We start from the raw sequence: 27,153 nt of genomic DNA, 5'->3' as shown, positions 1-27,153 counted from the left end.
GCCAGGAGTGCCTGGGTGTTGGCAATACGCCAGATGTTTGCCGCTTAAGCTGCTATCCTTTTGCCGGACGTCTCCAGCACTTTGGACTCCTTGTCGGGGGGAGGAGCGTCACCCGTTGTTTGTGAATGGGCTCGTTTGCGAGCATTAGCAACAACCATGGAGTCTAAAGGTAACTGACCCCTAATATACATAGGGTCTCCGGGTGCAGGCTTGTATTTCTTTTCGATTCTGGGGTTCAACACCCGTGCCCTGGTTGTTTCTTTAAAAATGTCTTTTGCAGGTTTTAGAACTTCCTTCAACATTGGCAGAGTTTTGACGGTTTTCTCAGAGGAGGCGAAAGTGTCCACTAAGAAATCTTCTTCCACAGTGTCAGAATGGAGTTCCACTCCATGATTGGCAGCAGCCCGTTCTATGAGGGCATTAAAGGCAGCAGTGTCCTCTGTGGGAGACGTCTTTATATTGTAAAGCTGCGTGTCAGCAGTATTTGGTGCGTTACCCTGGTCGGTGGGGTCATCCCATGCCTGATCTGGGTCTTGCGTGTGATCATCAGGATCGATATCCCCAGGGTAGGTGGTATCATCACCTATATAGTCCTCTCCTGCGTCTGCCTCTGAATGCGTAGGAGAAAAGGACGGTGGATCCTAAAGGAAGGGTTGAAAGGTTTCATGAAGCACTGGTGCGGACCCTGCCGGCAGTTTGTGTTTCAAAGGAATCTTGTAGGAGTCCAATCCCTTCTCTGGTGTGATTTTCTGCTTGCGGAGCATCAACCTACCAGTGTCGGCGTCGATAAAGTGTGCCTCTGAAGGCTCGATATGTCCAGTGGATAGTGACTGTGGTTGGCGGACACGTGTCCGAATTTCGAACATTTTCGGTGCCTTGGGCGGCGGCAATCCAAATGTGATGTGCGCCGGCGCCGAGTGTGATTTTGCGGCCTTGTGCGTTTCTGGACCCGACGTAGGTTGGAGGGTTGCCCGGTCTCTGATGCGTTGCAACGACGCTGAGACCTGTTGTAAGGTGAACGTAGATGGCGCTTTGGAACCGATAGGCACCTTGGAGGCAGGCGTCGAAGTGGCATCCGACTTATTTCCAGTCTTTGGGTCGTTGATCCAAAGGGATGTATCGACGCTAGTCGGAGTCGATGATTTTGCAGGCGCCGCACTCTTGGATGTCGACGCAGACGGGTCGACCACCTTGACCTTGGTGGGTTGGGCCGTAATCTTCGGTGCCATAGGCCGAGGCGCCTTGTGGGGACCGAGGGCCTTTTTCTTTGGCTCGGCGCCGGGACCAGTCGCGGTGAGCTAGGCACCGAAATCTCGTTTGGTGCATTCGGTGCCGAGGACTTGTGCTGGCGTCGAAGGAGTGGAGGGCTTCGAGGCCTTCGATCCGATCGCAACCTGTTTCACTTTCGGTTTCGATGCAACCGGTGCGACGGACGGTTTTGGTTTCACTGAAGGAAATCCAGTCGTCTTCGATATTAATGGCTCCTGTGAAATGTTCGAGGCCGGGCTTTGAGGTGGGGCCGAAGAACCGTGTGACTGATCTTGGGTAAGGCCCGCAGGCGATCCCTCGACCTGAGCCTTATGACGACTTTGTCTCTCGGCCTCCGTATCGACGGGTTGGCCTAGCTCTTCGCTGGAGCTATCTTCCTCGGCCCCAAGGGCCTCATTGTAGTCTCCTACCTCTTAGACGACGTCTTCGTCCCCAAAGATCACCTCATCATCCGATCGGGAGTCCTGTTCGGAAGCGTGGCTGGAGTGTATGTCTTCTACGCTCTCGGCGTCTTCGTCCTCGGTGCTGAAGATGTTGGCCGGGGCAGGCGCCGATTGCTGGGCCTCCAATCTCGCTGCCCGTCGATTCCGGAGAGTCTTCTTCGAGCGGAACCGGGCGCAGGCCATACATTGACTCATCATGATCCGGTGAGAGACATTTGTTGCACACCGGATGGACATCGACGTGTGGGTATTTCGCATGGCATAAAGGACATCTCTTGAAGGGAGTCCTCGATTCCATCGTCGATCGATGTTTGGACCAAAGCGGATCCGAAAAGCGTGAAGGTGCTAAAACACAAAATAAACTGGTCGATACCGAACGGGAACAATACCGACGAGATCTAAAGGCCTTTTGGCCTTAAACTAAAGTTTCCGAACTTGAGCTAAGATAAGCACATCCGAACCCAATGGCGGAAAAAAAACAATCTAAGGATGGAGAGGATGCCCATGCGCACTGTAGTCCAGGGGAGGAGCCACCTATCTCGTGATACTTCGAAGACTCTTCCAGGACAACAATGTGCAATCATCCGGACCCAACACTAGGCGGCGATCTATGCACAGATATGAATTTAGCAGCCCACATGCCTCGAACAAGGAGGAAACTGATGTCAGCGTGCCGGGAGGGACTTGCAGGACCTCGCTGACGTCACGTACGTGGACGTCAGGGCAGGGTCTGTGGCGCCGTCCCCCGGCGCATAGAGGTGCTGCTGCTGCTGCAAAAAAAATAAAATCCGGATCCACTCCGACGCCTGGGAACATTCTAAGTTAAGGAATCTGCGGCTAGTTGTCTATCAGATGAGTGTCTTCATTTTTTTTATGCATTCCTGCCATATGTAATCTATAATTGGTATGGATCCTGTCTTTCTTTCAGTCAAAAAGCATTCGGTGTGTTTGACCGTAATAGGCAGATGAAACCTGTTGGCTGCCCTCGGTTTTAAATTATGAAACCCTCCAATATCCTCAGGAGAATGATGGGAGATGCAGAGGAGGGGAGGCAGTTGGAATAACATTTGCCCGAAGGATCAGGAGCAGAAATTGGATCGGGCAGCTCACCTTACTCTCCATCTTCGTAGGAAGAGGCGGCATCGGGTGCTCCAGGGTCGGTTGGCCCGGAGTCAGGAACAGTCACAAGTGTGCTTAGCGGCTACGGTACCTGGTGGATCCATTTGAGGTACTGGCTAGTCTGGCTGATCCTGTTGCAGCAGAAACCGCTACCAGTAGTTCGCCAACATAGCCTGTAGATCCTGTATCAGTGATGGTGGCAGATGGGCCATGTCCCTGGGGCACGGCTCCGGCTGAAAACCATAGGAATGGTAACAGTGACACTGAGCCATATACCCCTGCTGGTAGTATTGCAGCTCATCATGGTAGTCATCTTAACACGTTACGTAAAGCTCATAGGGGCTATGAGCCACACCATATCGACTGTACCATCGACTGTGTCTATGGAAGAGCAGTCGACGGGGCAATAGTCGATGAGTCGGGATCTTCGCTGACAGTAAATTAGACGAGGGAGCGTCGATGGTCTTAGACGATGATGACATCATTGACGCAGAGATTCTAATAGATGGTATTGGAGCCTGGATTGCCGTCGACCATTGGAGTCGATTAATACTGAATGTCAAGTGAGGTAGTGTCATGGAAGACAATTTTGAGATTCTCTCCACAGGATCCGAAGAGGCTATAGTATATTCTCCTTCCTTCCTGGAAGGCATAAAAGGTACATGTAATGCCGGCTCAGAGGTGTTCAGCTCCCTTCTCTTTATAGAAGCCTTGGGGTCATGAGAAGGCTTTTGACGTTTCCTACCTTCAGAGGACCGGTCCTTAGATCTGGCCCCCTTATGGCATGTAGAGGCTCTCACTTTCTCCATCTGAAGGCGACTGGTGTATTGTGGTCTGAAGCCACAATAACCTTCCCTCTGTTTAATGTGCAGATCTTGCATTCTCACCTCATGCCTTGGATAAGAGCAGTATAAACACTCCATATGTGGATTGTAGGAAGCTGGCTCTGTGCACACTTCCTAATTTGGGTATAGTATATACAGGGTCCAGTTGAAGCCTAAAGGTAGGCAGGGGTATAAGTAGATCGCAGCTTACTCCATCTGTGGTAGTGTGGGCAGTCAGTAAGTCAGGCTTTATCAGAGGGTAGTGTAAGGCATTTGTTGTACACAATCAGGCAGGAAATGATTGCACACAAAGATTGAACTCAGACCAATTTGTTTGTAGAAAAATGTAGTTGTATTCATTTTCTAGAACCAAGAAAGCCTGGTACAGTTAAGTGTAAATGGTACTTTTCAAGACTGGTTGAATAATACAAACATGCTGAATGAAAAGGAAAATGCTACTTACCAGTATGCATCTGTTTTTGCATGTACAGCTGTAGAGTTGTATACTTAAGCCTAGATAGCCATCTGGTGTTGGCTCGGATGGGTGCAGTTTGTTTTTGTAGAAGAACTCTGTTAGTCATAAGATAGGTGACTCGTCCTTATGGTGACAGTGCGCATGGGCATCGACTCCATACCCAGATTGTTTTTCGCCATAAAGGTAATGATGGAGTTAGTAGGAAAGTAGAAAAGTATGTCCATGTGTAATGTATCTAAGTAAGATAATACTGCAACGGATAAAGGTATTCGGGGAGGTGGGTGGGCGTATACAACTCTACAGCTCTACATGCCAAGAACAGATGCATACTGGTAAGTAGCATTTTCCGTTCAAGGCATACGAGCTGTAGATTGTATACTTTAGCATAGACTATATAGCAGTTTCTCTCCTTAGCTGTGGCGACCTGTATCCGTTGCAGTGGTCTGAAAGTGTTTTCAATACAGCCTGGCCCAAACTAGCTTGTTGCATTGCTTGCACATCTACACAACAGTGTTTAGTGAAAGTGTGTGGTGTAGACCAAGTTACTGCTTTGCAGATGTAATCTAGGGGGAATGTTCCCTAAGAATGCCATAGAAGCCCCTAGTTTGCGTGTGGAATGAGCTCAAGGGGGAATGGTTGAGCGTTTAGCTTTGGGATCGCATATTTGGATGCACTTGACAATCCCACTTGCAATTCCTGTTTTCGAAATGGGATTGCCCTTGTGAGGTGGGGAGAAAGATACAAAGTTGTTTACTCTTTCTAAAACGTTTTTAGTTCTTTCTATGTAGTATAGAAACGCTCTGGACGTCTAGTGTGTCAAGAGCACGTTCTGTCACGGAGTCTGGTTGAGGGAAAAAAAGCTGGGAGTTCAACAGACTGATTAAGGTGAAAGGCAGAAACTACCTTGGGTAGAAATTTTGGGTTAGGCCCAAGAACCACTTTACTATGATGCATTTGTAAAAATGCTTCTTTTATGGTTAGTGCCTGGAGTTCACCGACTCTCCTGAGGGATGTGATATCTACCAGGAAGGCTACTTTCCAAGCGAGGAACTGTAACTCACATTTGTGTAGAGGTTCAAATGGGGAGCCCATGAGCCTGGTAAGGACAATATTGAGGTTCCAGACTTGGGAGGGAGGAACTCTAGGTGGAATTATTCTTTTATGTCCTTCCTTGCACGCTTTGATAGCGGGAACTTGAAATAGATAAAAGTGTTGTCTGTTTTGGAGGTAAGCAGCTATAACAGCTAGATGTCGTATAGATGTATATGCCAAATTACATTCTTGTAGATGCAAGAGATAACAGATAAGGTTTTCAAAGGGTTGATTGTTATTTTTACAACAAACAACGAATTGCTTCCACTTTGCTGCATAGCATTCTTTTGTGGTAGGATGTCTAGCCTCTAATGCTGAAAATGCTCCTGGCCTACCGTGAACGTCAGGTAAAGCCGGTGGGCCAGCAGGACGGGGATGTGAAAATATGCGTCCTGCAAGTGCAACACTACCATCCAGTATCCAGGGTCGAGGAAAGCAAAGACCTGAGAAAATCAGCATTTTGAGCTTCTCCTTCCGTAGGAAGCGGTTGACATTCCGGAGGTCCAAGATGGGACGCAGACCCCCTTTGTCCTTCTTGGAGACCAGAAAGTAGTGGGAACAACCACTCCCTACTTCTGGTCCAGGAACGCACTCGTGGCCCCCTTGGCCAAGAGGGTCGTGACTACCTGCTGAAGAGTCGCCAAGTGGTCCCCCAACATGCGGCAGCACAGAGGTGGCATGGCTGGAGGGGTGGACTGAAAGGAAAGGGTGGACCCCGTGTCCCCAGCACCCGGACCCTCGGCGGGAACCAAGGAGGGTTAAGCCCAGGCCACCTGCCACTGTCCCCGGAGTGGGTCGCGCCCGGCGGGCGCCGGGCGCTTGGAGCCAGAAGCGAGAGCCCCACGGGGCTCGCCGCCCCGGGCTCCGTCCGGGGTCCTGCCACGTGGCAGGGTCCCCGGGGCAGGGTCCGGAGGGCCCGGTGAGGCTTCCCCTTCCCTTTCCCCTCGGCCATCTGGTCAGGTTTGGAGGTAGAAGCAACGGGGGCGGAGGTGGACTGGTCCGCACGCGGATTCCCAGAGCCGCCCCTGCGAAAGCTGCGGTCACGCTGAGGCTGGTTCTGCACAGGCTGTTGCAGGAACATGCCTGGGCTCCTCTGTCTTGGCCACAAAAGTAACAAAAACCAGGAGTGGCAGGGCTTTTCGCGGAAAGACCCAAGGACTTTGCTGTGGCCCGCGAATCCTTAAAACGCTCCATCGCACGGTCTGCTTTATCGCCAAACAGGCAAGTGCCATCAAAGGGTATGTCCATGAGTGAGCTTTGGACATCCGGCAAGAACCCTATAGATCTGAGTCAAGCGTGGCAACGAAGCGCCACAGTCGTAGAACCGAAGGAGTCAGCGATGTCTAAACCACACCGAATGGCAAACTTGGCCGTATCTTTACCTTCTGAAATGGATTGGGACAACAGCTTGGGGCTACTAAGGGCACTGAGGTAACACCTGCGCAACTATGTCCCACACCGCGAGGGAATATGGCCCAATAGACAGGCGGTATTCACTGACCACAGCCCCAAACTGGCAGAGGAGAACAAACGTTTACCGAACTGTTCCAGCTTCTTAGAGTCCTTATCCGGCGGAGCCGTGGGAAAGGCACTCTGCGATGTCGAAGCTTGAATGACCAGACTCCGGCGTAGGATGAACGGTCAAGATAGTGGCGACATTCTTACCCACAGGTGCCCCAGTGGCTGGCCGCAACCAAGTGCCCAGCAAGACGTTGGTAAGGGCGTCGTTAAATGGGAGCAGGGGCGGACGATGTGGATGCCGTCTGGAGCACCTCAGTAAGGTGGTTAGTTTTGAGGGCAACCGTAGGGAGATAAAGGTCAAGGACCTCAGCTGCCCAACGGAGCACCAACGTGTAGGAGGCGCCTTCCATTGTGGGTGGGAGAGAGGCAAACCCTGGGTCAGAAGAGACGTCGAGGTCGCCAGCGTCCTCCAAGTCTTCCGCCTAGTCCTGACACTGATGGGTGAGAGGGTCCTCAGACCCCTCCCAGTCGTCCACCTCTGGTGGTGGTGGTGGTACCGACCGCAGCGGGGCAGGAGCCGGAGAAGGGACATACGGCGTCGGGAACAGCACCAAGAACTGCACCGGATGGGGCCGAACCGGCGCTGTGTCCCAATGCGGATCCCAGATATGAGCAAAATGGTCCTGGAACCAGGGCAAGGGCGGGACAATAGGCACAGACTGGGGCGCCGGAGGCAGAGCAGAGGGCGGCGCTGGGGCCCAAGCCGGCAGCGCTGGACCTTGTGGTGCCGTGGCTGAAGCCAGCGGTGCAGGATCCTGACACGGGCCAGAGGGCGTGCCGGCGTAAGCCAGAGGCCTAAAAAGGCGGTCCACGGTGGCAAGAAGGATTAGTTACTTACCTGTAATCCTAGTTCTCTTCCAGGGGTATCCTCATCAAAGTCTTAAGCACTAGAATATTCCGGCCCATGCGAGGGACCCCGGAAACAGTCATATGTGCTATACATACATAATAAAAAAAGTAAATGCAGCCTTTCGTAACCATAGCTGAATAATGCTGTAAGGACTCCCCTGTATATAAATAATATATCTAATATAAACAATATATCACAGAAAACAGGGAAGAAACAACAGCAAAGCACGTTTGAAAACTGTTTTAATGCTTAGCATTTAGCCCAAAACCTCAGATAGGACTGAAAGCATGGACAGCTCACAGGCTGCATTGTAGAAAACTACAGCCTAAAAAGGCTAAAAAGCTAACTCCTAGCAACTGGCACCGTGCCTTTAAGGCAGGCATGACGCCTAGCTTCCCATCATGCCTCAGGGGTGACAGTTAGGTCAGTTCTTTGCGGTGACAGAAAGTCATGAAACAAAGAGTTGACAATGCCTTAAAAATAAGAATCCTTTGCCCGGGGAGGCGGGAGGGTTGCTTCTGACTTTGATGAGGATACCCCTAGAAAAGAACTAGGATTACAGGTAAGTAACTAATCCTTCTCTTCCTGGGGATCCTCAATAGTCTTTAGCACTAGAATAGAATAGCGAGCCTCACCTCATCCACTGCGGGCAAAGGAAAATAATTAACAATCAAGCTCTGACCACTAAACTTGACAATTCAGACATTTCTCTTATCTGAACAGATTTCTCAAGGAGGCCTGGGCTACGTGAGTATCTGCCCTGGAGTCGGATTCAAGACAATGCCTTGTGAAAGTATGCACAGATCTCCAGGTTGCTGCCTTGCAAATTTCTGCCATCGGAACGTCATGCAAGAAAGCTACTGCAGCTGCTTTTCCCCTAGTGGAGCGTGCTTTAGGTGACAATAGGGGTTTATTTGCCAGCTGGTAGGCTAATTTTATACAGGACACTATCCATCTGGAAATGGATCTTATGGTAGCTGGAAAACCTGTCCTCATGGAACCATAATTAAAAAACAATTGCTCCGATTTTCTTATGACCTTTGTTCCCTCTAGATAGATTTTAAGCACTCAAGGTCTCAGGAACAGAGTGACCTTTCCGCAAGAGTTGCAGGATTGGGAAAAAAGACAGCAAAGAAATTGACTGATTAATATGAAAATCAGATACAATTTTCGGCAGAAAAGCAGGGTGAGTCCCTAATACTACTCTGTTGTGGTGAAAGATGGTATATGGCTCTTTGGAAGACAGCGCTTGGATTTCGCTTACTCTACGCGCTGATATAATCGTGACTAAGAAAGTGGTCTTCCATGTCAAATGCTGCAGCGTGGCTTTATGGATGGGCTCAAAAGGAGGACCCATCAATCTAGAGAGGACTAGATTCAACTCCCAAGGAGGGGAAGGAGGTCGAACAGGGGGATACACTTTTTTCAACCCCTGTAGGAAATCCTTGACCACCTGTAGTTGAAAAAAGGAAGGCTGGTTTGGAGACTTTCTGTAGGCCCTAATTGCCGCTAAATGTACTCTGATCGATGAATACTTAAAACTTGATTTATCCAAGTACAGGAGGTAAGGAAGAATAACCTCCTGCCCTGTGGTTGGATTAAAAGGATTACGAGTGCACCACAAGTAGAACCGTTTCCACTTAAAGGAGTACGAAGCCCTTTAGTATATGCATACAGTCCTGTGGTAAGTTCAAATGTCCATATTGCAGGACCTCAGGTGCCATGCTGCCAAGTTCAGTGAGGGAAGGTTGGGATGTAGGATCTTCCCGTCCATCTTGGTCAGTAGGTACGACCTGCAAGGAAGCCTCCTGTGGTGGTGCACCGACAGCTGTAATAGGTCCGGGTACCACCACTGCCGAGGCCAGTCTGGGGCTATCAGGATCAGAGACATGTTGGACCGGATGAGCTTGGATACCACCTTCGGAATCAGAGGCAGGGGAGGAAAGGCGTATGCAAATATTCCGGACCAATCCATCAAAAGAGCATTCTACTTCGTCCCTGGACGGTGGAACCTGGAGGCAAAGGCGTGGCATTTTTTGTTTAAATCGTCTGCAAACAGATCTATGGAAGGCTGCCCCACTGATGGAAAATTCCTGCCACTACTTCGTCGTTTAGCACCCAGTCTGGCTGATCTTCGAAATGCCAGCTGAGTGCGTCTGCTCACACGTTTCGTTCCCCTGGGAGGTGCACCGCTGTGACGGAGAGGCCTCGGGTTAGAAGCCAATGCCATACCTTTTGAGCTTCCAGGGAGAGGGCGAGAACGCGTACCACCCTGTTTGTTGAGGTAATACATGGTTGTGTTGTCAGTTTGGATGAGGACTGAGTTGGACACGATTGAGGGCTTTAAAGCTTTGAGAGATAGATGGACTGCTTGCAGCTCTAACATGTTTATGTGGTAGGATTGCTCCTGGACGGACCACCGCCCTTGCATCTGTAGGCAACCCATGTGTGCTCCCCATCCCTGCAGAGATGCATCTGTTACCAAGGACTGGGTAGGAACAGGTTGATGGAAGGGAACTCCCATTAAGAGGTTCTGTGGACGAGTCCACCATAGAACAGACGATTTTGCTGCTTGTGAAAGCACAATCCGGTCATCCGAGAGACCCGTTGCCTGGTTCCACTTGTCCTCCAGGTCCTGTTGTAAAGGCCTCTTTCTCAGCCTGGCGTTGGGAATGAGGAATATGCAAGAAGCCATTGATCCCCATTAGCAACGCCACTTGCCGGACTGTTGGGCGATTTGTCTGGAGAAGAACTTCGCACTTCTGTTGAATTGATAAAAGTCTCTGTTCAGAAGGAAACGCTCTTCCTAGGTTTGTATGTAGAACGGAGCCCAGGTAATGGATCACCTGTGTAGGCTGGTGAACTGACTTCTCCATATTCACGTGCAGGCCTAGCCTGCGGAGCAGAGATACACACTTGGAAGTTGCTCTTTACCTGCTGAGGAGATGGCCTTTTCAAGAGCCAATCGTCCAAGTACGGATACACGAACGGACCTCTTCTGTGTAGAGCCGCCGCTACCACCTCCATGCACTTGGTAAAGACTCGTGGGGCAGATTTTAGTCCGAAGGGCAACACCCTGAACTGGTAGTGACTACTGCTGACCACGAATCGCAGAAATTTGTGATGACTGGGAATTACAGGAATGTGGAAATACGCATCCTGGAGATCCACTGAACACATCCAATCTCCTGCCTGCAGATGTGGACATATTTGATGAAGTGCCAGCATGCAAAATTTCTCTTTCAAGATGACCTTGTTCAGCGACCAAAGGTCCAGGATAGGTCTGAACTTGAGCTCCTGATCTCTTTAAATTCAAGGAAGTACCTGGAGTACGCTCCCTTCCCTCGCTGAGAGTGGGAACCTTCTCTATTGCCTTTTTTTGCAGAAGAGCCACCACTTCTTGTCGTAGTAACTTTAGCTGGTGAGGACGAGATCTTTTTGGAGGAATGTCCTTTGGAGACACACGGAAACGTAGTGCGTATCCATTGCGCTGTATACAGAGCACCCAACGATCTTTTGTTATGTTGCACCACTCTTTCAGATGACGTAAAACACTTCCACTGGAGTGGGCAACGGCGTCAGAGGAAGCTCTGGTTCATTGCTTTCCTGCTGTTCGAGTTGTGGAGGAGGATTGCTGTTGATTACCTCCTCTACCTCGGTTCGACTTTTGACCCTGAAACTGCGATCTTCCCTGGTTCTTGCTTAGAGGCCACTGAGGGGTTTGAACCCTCTGTTGGTATCCCTTGTGCTGGTTGGGTCTGTATCTTAGTCTAAATTCATTTTTCTTTTCTAACCCCACCGCCTTCAAAGTGTCCAGTTCGGCTTTCATTCGAGCCATCTCTTCATCTGTGTGGAAGCCAAACAATGAAGAACCAGAAAAAGGCAGGTTAAGGATCCTCTGCTGAGCATCCGGTTTAAGAGCTGTAAGCCTTAACCAGGCAGACCTCCTTGCGCAAATGCCATGCGAATACGAATGCGCCGATAATGTGGCACCATCCGCTGCAGTGCTAAAGAACAAGTTACTTACCTTCGGTAACTATGTATCTGTAATAAACATTAGTTTGTTAGATTCCTCACCTTAGAATATCCCCAGGCTTTAGACTGGATCTGGACAGATGTGTCAGCAATACCCCTTGCGCGTCGCCTGCGGCTCCGCGTCAGTCGTGCGCCGGAATGATGTCGGAGTACTTAGACGCCGCCTTCGCGCGCTGACGTCCGTTCTTGTACATAGCTTTCAGGGCCAGAAACGCAGAGCCATGCAAGAGACAGACACTGGTGCCAAAAAAGTCTAGGGCCCTGAAAACGATAACCTTAACCCTAGATGTCGGTTCGCAGAACGGGGAGGATGGGTGGGCCGGTGAGGAATCTAATGTTTCTTACAGATACATCGTTACCGAAGGTAAGTAACTTGTTCATCTGAAAGAAACACGTTAGATTCCTCACCTTAGAATAGATACCCCAGCAATATCAACCCCGGTGGTGGGTACCAGAAAGTCCTGGAGAACAGAACGGCCAAAGAAGCAGTCTCTCCGGACTTTGCTGTCCAGGCAATAATGCTTGGTAAACATGTGCAGCGAGGCCCACGTTGCTGCCTGACAGATGTCCTGCAAGGGGACTCCACGACTCAGGGCAGTCGTCGCCGCCGTGGCCCGAGTGGAATGGGCCCTCAGCCCAACAGAAGGTTCCTTTTTAGCTAAGGAGTAACAAGCTTTGATGCACAAAACGACCCGAGAGATGGTCCGCTTGTGCACCGCCCACCCCTTCTTAGCACTCACGTAGCCAACGAAGAGTTGGTCGTCCACCCGGAACTGTTTTGTGCGGTCCAGATAGGAGAGCGCACGCTTTGGGTCCAGACGGTGGAGCCTCTTACTCTTTCGAGGGATGCGGAGGCGGAAAGAAGGTGGGCAGCGTAGCTGACTGCCCGATGTGAAAGGCAGTCGCAACCTTCGGAAGGAAGGAAGGGCGAGTGCGGAGCACAACCTTGTCTGGATGGATAGAAAGGAAAGGAGGCTTAGAAGAGAGCCAGGAGCTCACTCACCCTTCTAGCAAAGGTGATGGCTACCAGGAAAGCAGTCTTAGGCGTCAACAGACGAAGAGGACAATTATGAAGCGGCTCAAAAGGAGCGCACATCAGATATGTCAAAACAAGATTCAAATCCCACTGAGCCATTACGAAAGGGACAGGAGGAAACATGCGAGTAATGCCCTTAAGGAATCGAGAAACAGGGGATTTGAAAAGAGAAGGTTGATCAGGAAGCCGGAGGAAGGCAGAGATAGCAGAAAGATAACCTTTAAGAGTGCCCAGAGAAGAGCCCTGCTGGGCCAAAGAAAGAATGAAGAGAAGAACCTCAGAAAGAGGGGCGGAAAGGGGATCCACAGCCTTTGCTGTGCACCATGCCACAAATTTATTCCACCTGCAGGCGTATACCGTTTTAGTGGAGGGACGCCTGGCTGCCAGAATCACATCGCAGACTTCAGGAGGCAAGTCAAATGGCATCAACTGTCACCGCTCAATCTCCACGCATGGAGGTGGAGACTGGACAGGTTCGGGTGGAGGACCGGGCCCTGCTGCTGCGACAGAAGGTCCTCCTGAAGAGGCAGTCGTATCGGGGAGATCAATTGACAGACTGAGTAGCTCAGGATACCAGTACCTTTGTGCCCAATCCGGAGCCACCAAGATGACTTGGGCCTGGTCACGTCTGATCTTCTTCAGCACTCTGGGCAGGAGTGGTATAGGCGGAAAGGCGTACAACAGACCGCAACTCCACTCGCGACGAAAAGCATCTCAGAGCAAGTGCCGCCTTGCAAACTCCAACGCGCAGAAATGCTGACATTGCGCGTTCTCTTCGGTGGCGAATAGATCTAACCAAGGCTCTCCCCACTGCTGAAAGAGGCCTTGCGCCACGTCAGAGTTGAGACGCCATTCGTGATCCATCATGCACCGGCGGCTGAGTTAGTCTGCTCTGGTGTTCAGAGAGCCCACCAGATGTTGAACCACCAGGGTGATGTCCTGATCCAGCCATGTCCAGAGGCGCAGAGCCGACAAAGGGTCCACGACCCCACCCCGCCCTGTTTGTTGCAATATCACATGGCGGTGGTGTTGTCTGTGAACACCTGCACGACACTTCCCCGGACAGAGGGAAGGAATGTTTTCAGTGCTAGTCGGATCGCTCTCACCTCCAAAAGGTCGATATGGAGCAGAGACTCCGCCGGAGACCAGAGTCCTCTGATCTCCTCCCCCATGTGGCCCCCCCATCCCAGGAGGGACGCATCAGTCACCACTACGTGCTCCGGGTGGGGTAGTGAGAGGGATCTGCCGTTGACCCAATCGCGGTTCGTGAGCCACCACTGCAACTGCTGTGCGGTGCCCTCCGAGATCAAGACATGGTTGGACAGGTTGCCCCGATGCTGGGCCCACTGAAACTTCAGGTCCCACTGCAGAGCCCACATTCGCCACCTGGCGTGATGCACTAACAGGATGCAGGAGGTCATCAGACCCAGAAGCCGCAGCACCAACCTGACCGAAACCCGGGATAGAGGCTGAAAGATGGGAATCAGAGCCCGACTATCCCAAACCCGCTGCTCCGGAGGATAAGCCCGGAACTGCGCTGAGTCCAGAACCGCCCCGATGAAAAGGAGCTTCTGTGATGCGACTTCAGCACGTTGATGGAGAACCCCAGCAAATGCAGGTCGGCTGTAGTCTGGAGGTGGGAGACTGCTTGCTGGGGCAAGCCCGCCTTCAACAGCCAGTCGTCGAGAGAGGGGAAGACTGGAACCCTTAATCTGCGCAGATGAGCTGCGAACACCGCCATCACTTTCGTGAACACCTGAGGGGCACTGGTGAGGCCGAAGGGGAGCACAGTGAACTGAAAATGCTTCCCACCGTGAACCGCAGGTAATGCTGGCAGGACGGGGATGTGAAAATAAGCGTCCTGCAAGTCCGACGCTACCATCCAGTCTCTTGGATCCAGAGCAGCCAGAACTTGAGCTAGGGTAAGCATCTTGGACCTCTCCTTCCGGAGGAGGCGTTGCCGCTCCAGAGGTCCAAGATAGGGCGTAGGCCCCCTTTGCCCTTCTTGGGAACCAGAAAGTAGTGGGAATAGCAACCACGACCTACTTCTGGACCAGGAACGCGCTAGACGGCCCCTTTGGCCAAGAGCCGCAACTTCCTCCCATAGAAGATTCAAGTGATACCCCGACATGCGGTGGCACGGCTGGAGGGGTCGTCTCGAAGGGGCGGGAGTAGCCCCTTCGGACGATTTGCAGCACCCACCTGTCCTAAGTGATGGAACACCAGTGGAGCAGGTGATGGCGAACTCTGCCTCCCACTGGCGTGGAATGGGCCTGAAAGCACGTAGTAGGAGGGCTTTGAGGCGGATGCTGCTGGGGTGGATGTGGATGGACCGTCACGTTGAGCCCCTGTACCGCCTCGGCGGAACCCGCGACCGCATGGAGGATGGGTCTGCGTCCTGTGGCTAGGCGGACGTGAGGAGGCACCCATTCCTTGGCCACGAAAGGGGCAAAAGCGGAAGTTTGCAGGCGCTGGCCGAGAGACCCAAGGACTTAGCTGTAGCCCTGGAGTCCTTAAAGCACTCCAACGCACTGTCCGCTTTGTCGCCAAAGAGGCGAACGCCATCAAAGGGCATGTCCATGAGGGTGCTCAGGACATCGCTGGAAAAAGACGTGGACGGCAACCAGGCGTGACGACAAAGCGCCACCGTGGACGACATTGCCCTGCCAAGTGAGTCCATCGTGTCCAAACCACATCGGATGGCATACCGCGCTGCGTCCCGCCGGCAAGTGTCTGGGCGAGCCATGTCTGGGCCTCCTCCGGGCACAGGGGCAGCACGTCCTCCACCGTATCCCACAGAGAGTGGGAGTAACGGTCCAAGAGACAAGCGGTGTTAACAGACCGCAGCCCCAAACTAAGGGAGGAGAACAGCTTTTTGCTAAACTGTTCCAGTCTCTTGGATTCCCAATCCGGGGGAGCGGACGGATAGGAGGTCTGGGAAGTAGAGGCCTGGATAACCAGGCTCTCAGGGGTGGGGTATTGGGACAGAAAACTGGAGTCGCCCGGTGCAGGGCAGTGGCGTCTGGCCACGTTCCGATCCACAGGATGTACTGTGGAGGGCTTGAACCATGTGCACTTGAGAACGTCCATCAGTGCTTCGGTAAACGGCAGCAGAGGCTCCGAGAAGCTTGCTGACGGTTGGAGCACTTCAGTGAGGTTAGTCATCACGGCCCCAGTAGGTAGCTCCAGCCCGAGGGCTTCGGCCACCTTACGCAACGCCAAAGAAAAGGTAGCACCTTCCTGCGAAGCCACGGTCGGAGGAGAGATGAAGCCAGTGTCAGGGGAGGTGTCAAGGCCACTGGCATCCCCCAGCTCATCTGCCCAGTCCTGTGATAACTGCCCTGGCGGGCCAGAGGGTCATCAGACCCCTCCCAGTCGCCACAGTCATCAGATTCCTGATAAACAGGGGGAATGATCGGAGCCGGAAGGAAGATGAAATGGTCACCCATCGGCGTCGGCTGCGGTGCTGGGCCCGGACCTAAACTGGTGAACGGCGTCGTCCGGAGACGGCGCCGGGGGCGGAAGGATTAGTTACTTACCTGTAATCCTAGTTCTCATCCAGGGGTATACTCAAAGTCATAATCTATGAATAATCCCCGCCCATGTGCGGGATCCCGGAGCATATAGAAAATACATATATATACAAATACACATGTGAAAACATACATGCAGCCTAAAATGTTCAAAACATGGCAATGCTGTAATTTACGTATGTTTGCATAGTAGTGCCCCCTAACCCGCAAGGAAAAAAGGAAGCATCAGGCAAATTAACAGCACTACTTTGTCATAAAGCAACTTGTAATTGTAAGCATTCGCCAGTAGGCTGCAGCAGAGTATCAAGAAACAAAGAGAACTGACACCTTGACTTTAAGGCATTAGAGTAGGGGGACCGTGCCTTTAAGACCTGCATGAGACCCCCTGCTCCCATGATGCATTACAGGTGGCAGTTGGGCCAGTTTTTTGGCGGTGCATCCGCACCTGACTAGATCTGCATGCCATACATCACGTACTTAGAGACACCATGCTCGTCCGGGGAGGTGGGTGGGTCGCTTATGACTTTGATGAGTATACCCCTGGATGAGAACTAGGATTACAGGTAAGTAACTAATCCTTCTCATCCAGGGGATACTCATCAATAGTCATAATCTATGAATAGAGTAGCAAGCCCATACCCCGACGTCGAGCGGGCGACTTCAACCTCTCACGACGTCGAGCGGGCGACTTCAACCTCTCACGACGTCGAGCGGGCGACTTCAACCTCTCACGACGTCGAGCGGGCGACTTCAACCTCTCACGACGTCGAGCGGGCGACTTCAACCTCTCACGATGTCGAATTGTTGATAGACGTCGACCTTCCATGTGATCGACGTCGACCTACTATGTCGCCGAGTGGGGGAATCCCTCGACGGCGACCTGCCCACTCGCGGCGGAACGTACTTAGTCTCATCTCTCGACGCCAACCCCCTCGAGGGTGGCGGAGAGTGTCTCGACGTCGACTGAAGCCTCAACGTCGACGGAGACAGTCCAGACCTCCCCGGACTAGCAGCCTTCGAGCCCGAAGGACTGCGCCTCCACGCCGACTTACTTTTGCGCAGCGGAGAATCTCTACAGTGAGATGAATCCCTTGACGCCGAAGCGGTCTTCTGCCTTTGACGGCCTCTTCGACGTAGACGACGAATCCCTAGGCCTCTTGGTCTTTCTGGAGCCAGGAGAGTTGGTGTGTCGCCGTTTTTGTGATTGTGCAGCTGAAGAAGGTGGTCTTGATGAAGGGTCGCCTGCACGACGGCTTCTGTCCATCTCCAGCTGTGCCTGTAGTCTAATGCGCTCTCTATCCCTCAGAGTGAGAAAACGTCGAAAAATGCTTGAAAAAGCTGTAATTTCCAAAATTTCAGTCAAAAACTGAAGAGCTCAAGCTCCAGGATCCTCACAGAAGGAGCTGGAAAAAAGAACTGGCCCAACTGCCACCTGTAATGCATCATGGAAGCAGGGGGTCTCATGCAGGTCTTAAAGGCACAGTCCCCCTACTCTAATGCCTTAAAGGCAAGGTGTCAGTTCTCTTTGTTTCTTGATACTCTGCTGCAGCCTACTGGCGAATGCTTACAATTACAAGTTGCTTTATGACAATAAAGCAGTGCTGTGCTATAATTTGCCTGATGCTTCCTTTTTTCCCTACGGGTTAGGGGGCACTACTATGCAAACATACGTAATTAACAGCATTGCCATGTTTTGAACATTTTAGGCTGCATGTATATGTTCACACACACACACACATGTATTTTCTATATGCTCCGGGATCCCGCACATGGGCGGGGATTATTCATAGATTATGACTATTGATGAGTATCCCCTGGATGAGAACAAGGTGTAGACCCCGGCGGAGGAGGAGTTGTGAAGTCGACCAGCATCGACTGAGATCCAGGCCTGGATCCCACGGGGACCTGTGGCGTCGAGATCGAAGTAGACCGGGCCGGAGCCGCCGGCTCACTAGGCCTCCCAGTCGAGCCTGAGGGCCCAGAGGCACACCGGCAGGCGTCGACAGCGAAGCCAGGCTCCTCATGGCCGAGAGGAAGGCACTGATCTCCGCCCGAGTAGCGTCAGTCCCAGGGACCGGCGGGTATGGGGACAGACCGGAGCCGCGGGGGTGGTACCACCCCAGACCCTCGACCGAGTCGCGCGACCAGCAAGGGGAGTCCGAAGAGCGATGTCGTCTCTTGGACTTCTTACTATGCTTCGACTTACCCGAAGACTTGGATCCCGACGATCGGTGGTGGTGGCTGCGGCTCCGCGACCGGTCCTTGGACCTCCTCCTGGACCGGGAACGTCACGAAGCAGAGTGTCAGAGCTCAAGAAGCTTGCGGGACTGTTCCCACCTAGCCTGCGAGGTCAAGGCCCGACAGTCGGGGCACGACTCCGCGTCTTAGTCAGCCCAAAGGCAGTAAAGCCTCCGGCGATGGTGGTCCGTTACAGACATCAGTCGGTGACAGGAGTCACAGGCTTTAAAACCAGGCATCCTACCCGCACCAGTTCGAGTCGACGAGTAGACAAAAGAGTATCAAAAAAGTTTGTCAAAAAATGACTAATGGGGTAAGCTCTCCCCTGATCGGCGCTGTCTGGCGCGGAAAAAAGAAGAACTGACGTAAGCGCGCGAGGGCGGCGTCTAAGTATTGCGACGACGTCATTCCGGCGCACGACGCAGACGATGGTGTGTAGACGACGCCTAGCGACGCGCAAGGGGTATTGCTGACGAAAAATCTTTCTGGATCCAGCCTGACGCCTGGGGATATTCTAAGGTGAGGAATCTAACGTGTTTCTTTCAGATCATTTGATTAGCTACCAGAGACCCCTCTGTAATGACTTCCTTCCTCAAAGTCCTTCTGATCCTCCTTTGGTAGCTTCTCTTTGAACTGATCCAAAGAGTCCCATAAGAGACCTTAAGCGAAGATGCTGCAGAACCACAAACCTTTCGTCCAAGAATTCTTACTCTCCTTATCCGGAGGGACCAACGCATGAGCAGAGACTGGGTGCGTTTTACATGCCGCTGCGACGATCACTGAATCCGCAGGGGGGTCAGTTTTCAAAAACACCAGATCTGCATCAGCAGGCTTGTATTTCTTTTGAATTCTGGCCGGTAAAGCCTTAATCGCTGAGGGTGTCAGAAAAATGTCCATTACTGGTTCCAGAAGTCCAGGAACCAGAGGCAGCAACGGGCGCGAAGCAGATCTTTGGTGCAGCGTCTCAAAGATCACTGTTGCGACCTGAGGGGTGGACATTTTAATGTTCAGTTTTTGTGCCCCTCTCTGCAGCACATCATGATGTGTTAATGTCGTCTATCGGAGACACTCTCGACTGAGGGCTGTCCGATAAGAGTAGGCGAATAGCCCCTCTTAGAGGAGTGGGTGGAGGAAGACTACCATAAAGGAGACCTTCGGTGCGACGTAGATGGCCTGCGTTCCTTAGATCTTCCTGCACGGTGCTGACGTACCGGCGAAGGCGATCTATCCACCTAATGCACCAATCTTTGTAGAGGGGATATGTGGATAGGGCTTGTGTATTCTTCCTCCCTTCTCGCTGCTCACCCCCCCTCCCCCGGTTGTCTTACTCCAGTGATGGACTGGTAAAAGTCATCATGGAGATAAATGTATAGAAGGAAAGGTCCTCCTCTGATGCGATAGGGACCTCTGTCGTGTTCTCCTCGAATGATGTTCTGGGGACGCAGATGGAGAATGCGTCGGACGTCACGAGGAACGAGTGTCTTGAGGCTGATTCAGTCACTAAAACCACTGAACCCTCTTCAGATCTATGTGATGTGGGTCTCGACGTAGAGCGTATAGCCCGCTCCGACGGAGCACTCCTAGACGTCGATCTAGATGATCTTCTAGCCGAAACTCGACCAGGTTCTGGGACCGGTCTCGGTGTCGACTCCGCTTGTTTAGACGGCGAATGTCTCGACAGCAAATGGCGCATCGACGGCAATACACTTCGTCTCGACGTCGGGTGTTGTGGTAGCGACGGCGCCGAGGGACTTCCTCTCCTAGACGCCGATCGTTGCTTTCGATCGATGCCGATCGCCACCTGGTTTGCGACGGCAAACTCCCTACCCTCGACCTCGAACGTAGTCTGTGACGGCGACGGAGGGTTGCCAGCTCTCGACGTCAAACGTCTAATAGACGTTGGTCTGCTGATTCGACGCCGATCGTCACCGGGTTGACGACGGCGGAGGACTTTGGCTCTTCGATGCCAATCGTCGCAGAGTTGATGTTGGCGGAGGCTCCCGAATTAGACGTCGATGTTGAATGTAATGACTTAACTTCATGCCTGCGTTCTCTTGACGGCGAGCCCGCCATCGACAGTCGTTTTAGATGTATGTCACTCCGGTGGCTGTTTTCTCAGCGCAGAGCCAGACGCTGATGGTCTAGAAGAGAATCTGGGCCTCTTAGAGCCTTTTCTTACCGGAGACCTGCCTCTGGAAGCCTTTGCTGCCAGCCCATAAAGACGTATACGCTCCCAGTCTTTCAAAGTTCTTTTAGAGAGCGACTGGCAATGAGGAAAGTCTTGGGAACAAGATCTTTAGGCAGGCAAAGAATACAGACTGAGTGAGAGTCTGACCTGGCCTTTTTTCCACAAGAAGGGCAGGGATCAAAAAGAGATGGCATTTTGAGTGGAAAAAAATGCCAAAATTAATCAGAAAAGGTAAACACCTTACTTGACTAGATGTAAAACGTCGAAGATAACATTTTCCTGAAAACCAGAAAAGAGTGGAGCTGTGTAACCAGGGTTCTGCCTGAAGGAGCCGGAAAGAACTGACCCAACTGTCAGCACTGAGGCATGATGGGAAGCTAGGGGTCATGGCTGCCCTAAAGGCACGGTACCAGTTTTTCTATGTTGCTATGAGTTAGCTTTCTAGGCTGTAGTTTTCCACAATGCAGCCTGTGAGCTGTCAATGCTTTCAGTCCTATCTGAGGTTTTGGGCTAAATGCTAAGCATACTTTGTGCTGTTGGTTCTTCCCTGTTTTTTTGTGATATATTGTTTATAGAGCAATTCTTGCACCTGTGCGGGAGTCGCCAATGAACCCAGGTAAGGTGGGTAGGCCGCGGGAGTCTTGAGCTCCAAAGGAGCCGCAGGGGTAAAGCCCCTGCCCCCCTCGTCCGCATCCAAGGACTGACGGGGGGGGGGAACCCGGAGAGCGAATACGCTTCGACTTTTTTGTGGTCCCTTACCCAAATCAGAGGGTGAAGACTGAGCCCGAGGAGCGAAGACTGCAGCCCTGCGAGCGGTTCCGGGAACGGCACTGGGACGAGTGCCGGACCTCCAGGAGCTTCCGGCACCGCTCCCTCAAGGCCTTCGGGGCCATGGCCCGGGAGTCGTGGTCGGTCTCCAGGCAGTAGAGGCAGACATCGTGGGGTTCCTCCACCGACACATTGTGACGGCAGGCCCCACAAGACTTCAATCCAGGCATCCCTACGTGCACTAGTAAACGTAAACAGGAGAAAGTCTCAAAAGTTAGTCAAAAAGTGACTAAGGTACTTGCTCCAACTGGATCTGCGTGTTCTGGCGCGGAAAGTAGTGTACAAAACTGACGCCAGCGCGCATGGGTGGCGCCCAAGTAGTCTCAGTGACATCCTCTCAGCACTTGAGACGCACGCGGAGCTGCAGGACCCCCCTACTGACGCGCAGGGGTACTGCTAGCAAAACGTTCCGGATCCAGTGCGAAGCCTGGGTTATCTATAACTTACGTGTCTTTCAGATACATTCATACTCATTCTGAATCAGTTTCTCTCAGTCTGGATCGCACATCCTTGCTATCTTGAGTTATGAACCTAAATTGATCAAAACAGTAACAGCACAGCATATTGCAAAGGAACCAATGACACTTAAAAAGTGGTCATAGTTGGTAAATTACTCTTTTCTTAATGAGCTGCCAAAACAAAATATCAAACATCTCACCTCTTTGAACGACCACCACCACGGCTGCTAAACTTGTGTTGCTGTTCATAAGCCATATTTTCTAACCAAGATGGTACTTCCTGCTTAGCTTCTACAAGTAGATCCAGCAAGTCCTTGGTGATATTGATGTTCTTTTCATGAAAGAAGGATGTAGCGAGACCTAAAATCAAGTCAAATATAAATCATTAATGAATGCAGTAAAGCAAAATTATTAGTCACAGCAAAGTGCAACCAAGCATTTGTCAATGGGGAGTGTCAAGAAGCAAGAAAGGCTAATATTACTTAACCAGTAAGCATCTGTTCTTAACATGTAGAGCTGTAGATATACATGCTTTGTATAGACTACAAAGCAGTATACTCCCATAGCGGTGGATAACCGGTAGATGTTGCAGTTGTTTGAAATGGTGTTAAGTAGTGCTCGGCCTACGTTAGCTTGTTGACGTGCTAACATATCTAAACAAGTGTTTGGTAAAAGTGTCCGGTGTAGACCATGTAGCTGCCTTATATGTCAGCAACAGGAATGTTAACTAAAAAGGCCACAGAAGACCCTTTTTGCGAATGCGCTCTTGGGAGTATGGATAAAGTTTCTAGCTATAGCGTAGCATGTTTAAATGCATTTAACAATCCATCTTGCAATGCCAGATTTAGAGATGGGATTGCCTTTGTGAGGCGAAACAAATGCAACTAACAGTTTTGTGGAAATCTTTATGTAGTACAATAGAGGTCTTTTAACGTCAAGCATGTGAAGAACGCGTTCTGCTACAGAATCAGGTTGAGAAAAAAAAAAGACTGGTAACTCAACTGATAGGTTTATATGAAAAGCAGAAATTACTTTGGAAAGGAATTTAGGGTTGGTGAGTAGAACTACCCTGTCTGCGTAGTTGAAGGAAAATGCTTCTTACCCAGTATGCATCTGTTCTTGGCATGTAGAGTCAAATGCTATGCATAGATCGCCATCTAGTGTTGGATCTGGATGTTTGCACTTTGTTTCTCTTAAAAGAAGTCTTGCCCAGTCACAAGGTAGGTGACTCCTTTCGGTGATTGTGTGCATGGGCATCGACTCCATAGATAGAGATTATTTTCCCGCAGAGGGTGATAATGGAGTTAGTAAGAGTAGTAAAAAGAAGTCCATGAATGCATGATATAAATAACTTGTCACGGCAACGGGTATAGGTACCCGGGGAGGCGCACAAGACTACAGCTCTACATGCCAAGAACAGAGGCATACAGGCTAAGTAACATTTTACGTTCGAGGCATGCGAGCTGCAGATCACATGCTATGAATAGACTACAGAGCAGTTACCTCAAAGCGGTGGCTAACCTGCAGCTGTTGCAGTCGTTTGAAAAAGTGTACGTAAAACTGCTTGGCCCACACTAGCTTGCTGTCTAGCTAAAATCTACACAATAGTGTTTTGTGAATGTGTGAGGTGTAGACATTGTTGCAGCTTCGCACATGTCATCTATGGGTATGTTTCTTAAGAATGCGATAGAAGCCCCCAGTTCGCGTGTAGTGTGCTCTAGGGGGAACTGTTAATGTTGGTTTTCCTTTTGCATAGTGTTAGACCTGTCAGCCCTAGGGTTGTCTCCCCCTATATTTTTTCCTCCTTTTTGCCTCGTTACTGACCGCCATTTTTGCTGGACATAGAACTCTGGGTGCCTTACCGCTGCTAAACAGTGCTAAGGTGCAGGTGCTCTCCTAACATGGTTGCCACAGGCCCCTGCTACTGCGGTGAGGCCACTGTCTTATCTGTGCACTAGTAGTTGGGATAAGGCTGGGACTTAATGCTACTGTAACCTTGACCGTCCCGCCTCTTGTCACCATACAGATACCAGTCTCCAAATTCCTCTAGAACCTTCCAACCCCCCCAGGTTGCCGGCAGAACTTAACACCTTTTGGAAGGGTCACCTGACCTAGGGGAATAAAAGAAATGGAGGGAACCCGATAAGGCAGTTGCATCACTGAACCTGGGAACCCTCCGCTGGAGTGCAAGCTGTTGAGCTAGGGGGATTACTACACTACTGAGGCGGACTGATCCTAGGACCTGCTGCCCCCAAGTTAGATGAATTACCATGCCTGCCTGCTGACCTTGCCCTGTGAGAGGGGAAGAACCCAGCCCCCCAGATTAGTATAAGAGTGGGAGTCCCTAGGACTTTATTATCGTGAAAAACTGCAATTTGAACAAACTCTGGACCTTCGACATTCGACTACGGAAGACTGAAGAATCTCCCTTGTGGCCAAGGAGTGACCACCCTGGGCAACGAGGCACCATCCAGTAACCACTGCTTGCTTTGTGGCTGATCCTACGAGGGATGACTGCAGAGACTGACCAGCGCCGTGACTTCCAGACACCTCTGAACCAGATCCGCATCTGCAGCAAAGCTGAGACCCGTGGAGGCGACGAGGGACCGGCGACCTGGGAAAAGTGGCTAGTAACTGACCAGCGCGACTTCCGAGGCTTCCTCGAGGCTGTGCTTGGGGAATTGAGAAGCCCCGATCACTATCTGCAAAGACGACCAGCTCCCCACACTTCACGTGTTCCGCGTGGGGCCCTTCTGCACCTGAGCTGCTAGATGCGTTGTCTGGTGGCTGGCCTGTTGGCTAGTGACCTCTACGACGAAGAACCCGTTTTGCTCTGCTGGTCCAGCTCCTCCAGACTGGCACTCACTCCCCTGTGAAAGGTAAGCACCTCAGGCCTTCCTGGTCTGCAACAGAAGCGAATCCTTCATCCTGCGTGGGTTGCGCTTGCCAAGGCTTGTTTGGTCCTAACTTGACAGACGCCGCCAACAGCAAGAGCCTTCGTGGGACAGCTCGTATCCTGGTTCTGGCCGTCCGACGCCTCCTGGTACCCGTGGCTGCTGCGACAAGCCACCTCTTCACCTGCATCTTCGCGACATCGCCTGGTTCCTTCCTGGTCCCTTCCTGGCTCCTGGCTGGTGACCTAGACTCTGTCCTCTCTGCTTGCAGGTATCCTTCTTGATTCAAACCTTGGAATCCACCGGACACTCTTCACTGTCAGCACCTTTTCTTCAGGTATCCATAGGAGTCGACAGAGAAACCAGACGCAGGTTCACACCTATGCACCCGCAGCCTGTGGGCTAGGTAAACAGAGTACTCTGGTGTTCACAAGGGTATTGACTATCCTAGGGTCTAGTTTCCAAGTCTCCAACTCCTAGCTCATTCCGACGTGTCCTAAAACTCATAATTTCTAACTACTACTATTTCTATCGACTTTAATGCATTACGCATGAGTTTCCACACTGCACCTGAATCCCGTGGGCCTCCCACTTCCTAACTCTTGGTAGGGTAGTGTAGCCCCAGCGATTTCCCTAGGCCCTAGGCATACTCCCTATTCGTGACGTGATACTTATACCACTCTTAGTATATGGTTTGCGTGGCCCCAGGGCCTGACTGTATTTTTCCTGTGTAACTTAATGTATGCTATTTAAGAAATTGTTTGTACTTAGACCTCCACTCATAAAGAGTGCTGAGGGTATATGCTAGAATAAATACATTCTACTTTTATATATACCTGTTGTGGTATCCTTTCATTTGGTATTCAAGGGATTATAATGGTGTAACAGCTGGCTTCATATGCCATACAGAGTTTATCCTAAGACTGCTCTTGTCCATGCTACCACTAGGATAGCTGGTCTATAAGGTTGACTTTATAACCAATCACCATAAGGGTTGTTTGGACTGATACAAGGTGTACACTAAAACTAGTGACATCATATATCAGGCCAACTTCTCACAGAAAGGTTTCGGACTGCAAGGAGTCATCGGAGCTTTTCATCAAGTATCAAGATGACGACCAGGAGGAAGATCCCGATACTGATCCACAGCCGCCACCGCCTGTCTCAATGTCTTCTACACAAATGCCGTTAGACCTGCTCAATAACGAATAGTTTCTTACCTGTCGGTGTAGTTTTGCAGCTTGAAGATCTTTCTGGATTCACTATGCTGTGCATTATTCCGCGATCTTGTGGTTGGGTCCGGATTTGTAGTCTTTTCTTTGTTTTTTTTTTTTTTTCCCGTAGCCCAGGTGGGCGTCGACGTACACCATTTGGTGCACCTCCCGTGACGTCGTCGTGCTTCCTGCGGAAGTCCCACCTTTGGGGCGCCATCTTCGGGTTCTTTTTTCCTTTCCTCTTTTTTTTTTTTAACCCTAGGCGATTGATTAATCCTTCTTGTCCCTTTATCTGTATGTTTGTATTTCTTTGATCTTTTCCATTTTACCCCCTCTTCCTCCAGCCTCATCTTCCTGGCGGAGGTGGGTGGGTTCGCTAGTGAATCCAGAAAGATCTTCAAGCTGCAAAACTACACCGACAGGTAAGAAACTATTCGTTTTGCAGCGTGAATCTTTCTGGATTCACTATGCTGTGCATCGATTTTGTAGCGGTTTTCCTAGTTCTGTGGCGGCTGGGTGGTAGATGAGCGTTGGTCGTTGAAAATGTGCTGAAGCACCTTCTGTCCAACCTGTGCTTCCTTGTTCATCTGAATGTCCACGCAGTAGTGTTTCGTGAACGTGTGCACAGATGCCCAAGTTGCCGCGAGGCATATGTCCTGGATGGGCGTGTTCGCCAGGAAGGCCACGGTGGCCCCTTTCTTCCTTGTGGAGTGAGCCTGCGGCCCCTCCGCTAGCTCCTGTCCAGCCTGTTTGTGGCAGAATTGAATAGTGAGGGCAATCCACCTTGCGATGGTGCCCTTAGTCACTGGTCTACCCATGAAGCTAGTAGGAAAGGACACAAACAGCTGTTTCGACTTCCTGAGTTCTTTGGTTCTCTCAATGTAGTGCATCACCGCTCTTCTGGCATCGAGGGTGTGCAGTGCCTTTTCTGCGTTTGTAGTCGGGTTTTGGAAGAAACTTGGTATCTGGATACTCGGATTTATGTGGAACGCCGACACTACCTTGGGCATGAAGTGTGGGTCCGTTCTCAGGACTATTCTATCTTTGTGAATCTGAATGTAGGGTTCCTGCAGCGTTCGTGCTTGAAGCTCGCTCACCCTGCGTAGTGAGGTTATGGCCACCAGAAAGGCTGTTTT

The 27,153-nt window shown here is 51.2% G+C and overlaps 1 protein-coding gene across 1 annotated transcript in view; it reads right to left on the bottom strand.

Moving 5' to 3' along the window:
- DDX3X (DEAD-box helicase 3 X-linked) overlaps positions 1-27,153 on the bottom strand; it is a 545,023-nt gene that overhangs the window by 19,656 nt on the left and 498,214 nt on the right. Inside the window, exon 16 of the mRNA XM_085622939.1 lies at positions 22,110-22,269. Within this exon, the coding sequence (XP_085479065.1) occupies positions 22,110-22,269 (160 nt within the window). The remainder of the gene's footprint in view (positions 1-22,109; positions 22,270-27,153) is intronic.

This window comes from Triturus cristatus, chromosome 8, assembly GCF_964204655.1.
Source record: "Triturus cristatus chromosome 8, aTriCri1.1, whole genome shotgun sequence".
Classification (NCBI taxonomy): domain Eukaryota; kingdom Metazoa; phylum Chordata; class Amphibia; order Caudata; family Salamandridae; genus Triturus; species Triturus cristatus.
Note: the sequence above shows the minus strand (reverse complement) of the source record. Positions and strands in the feature narration are given on the sequence as shown.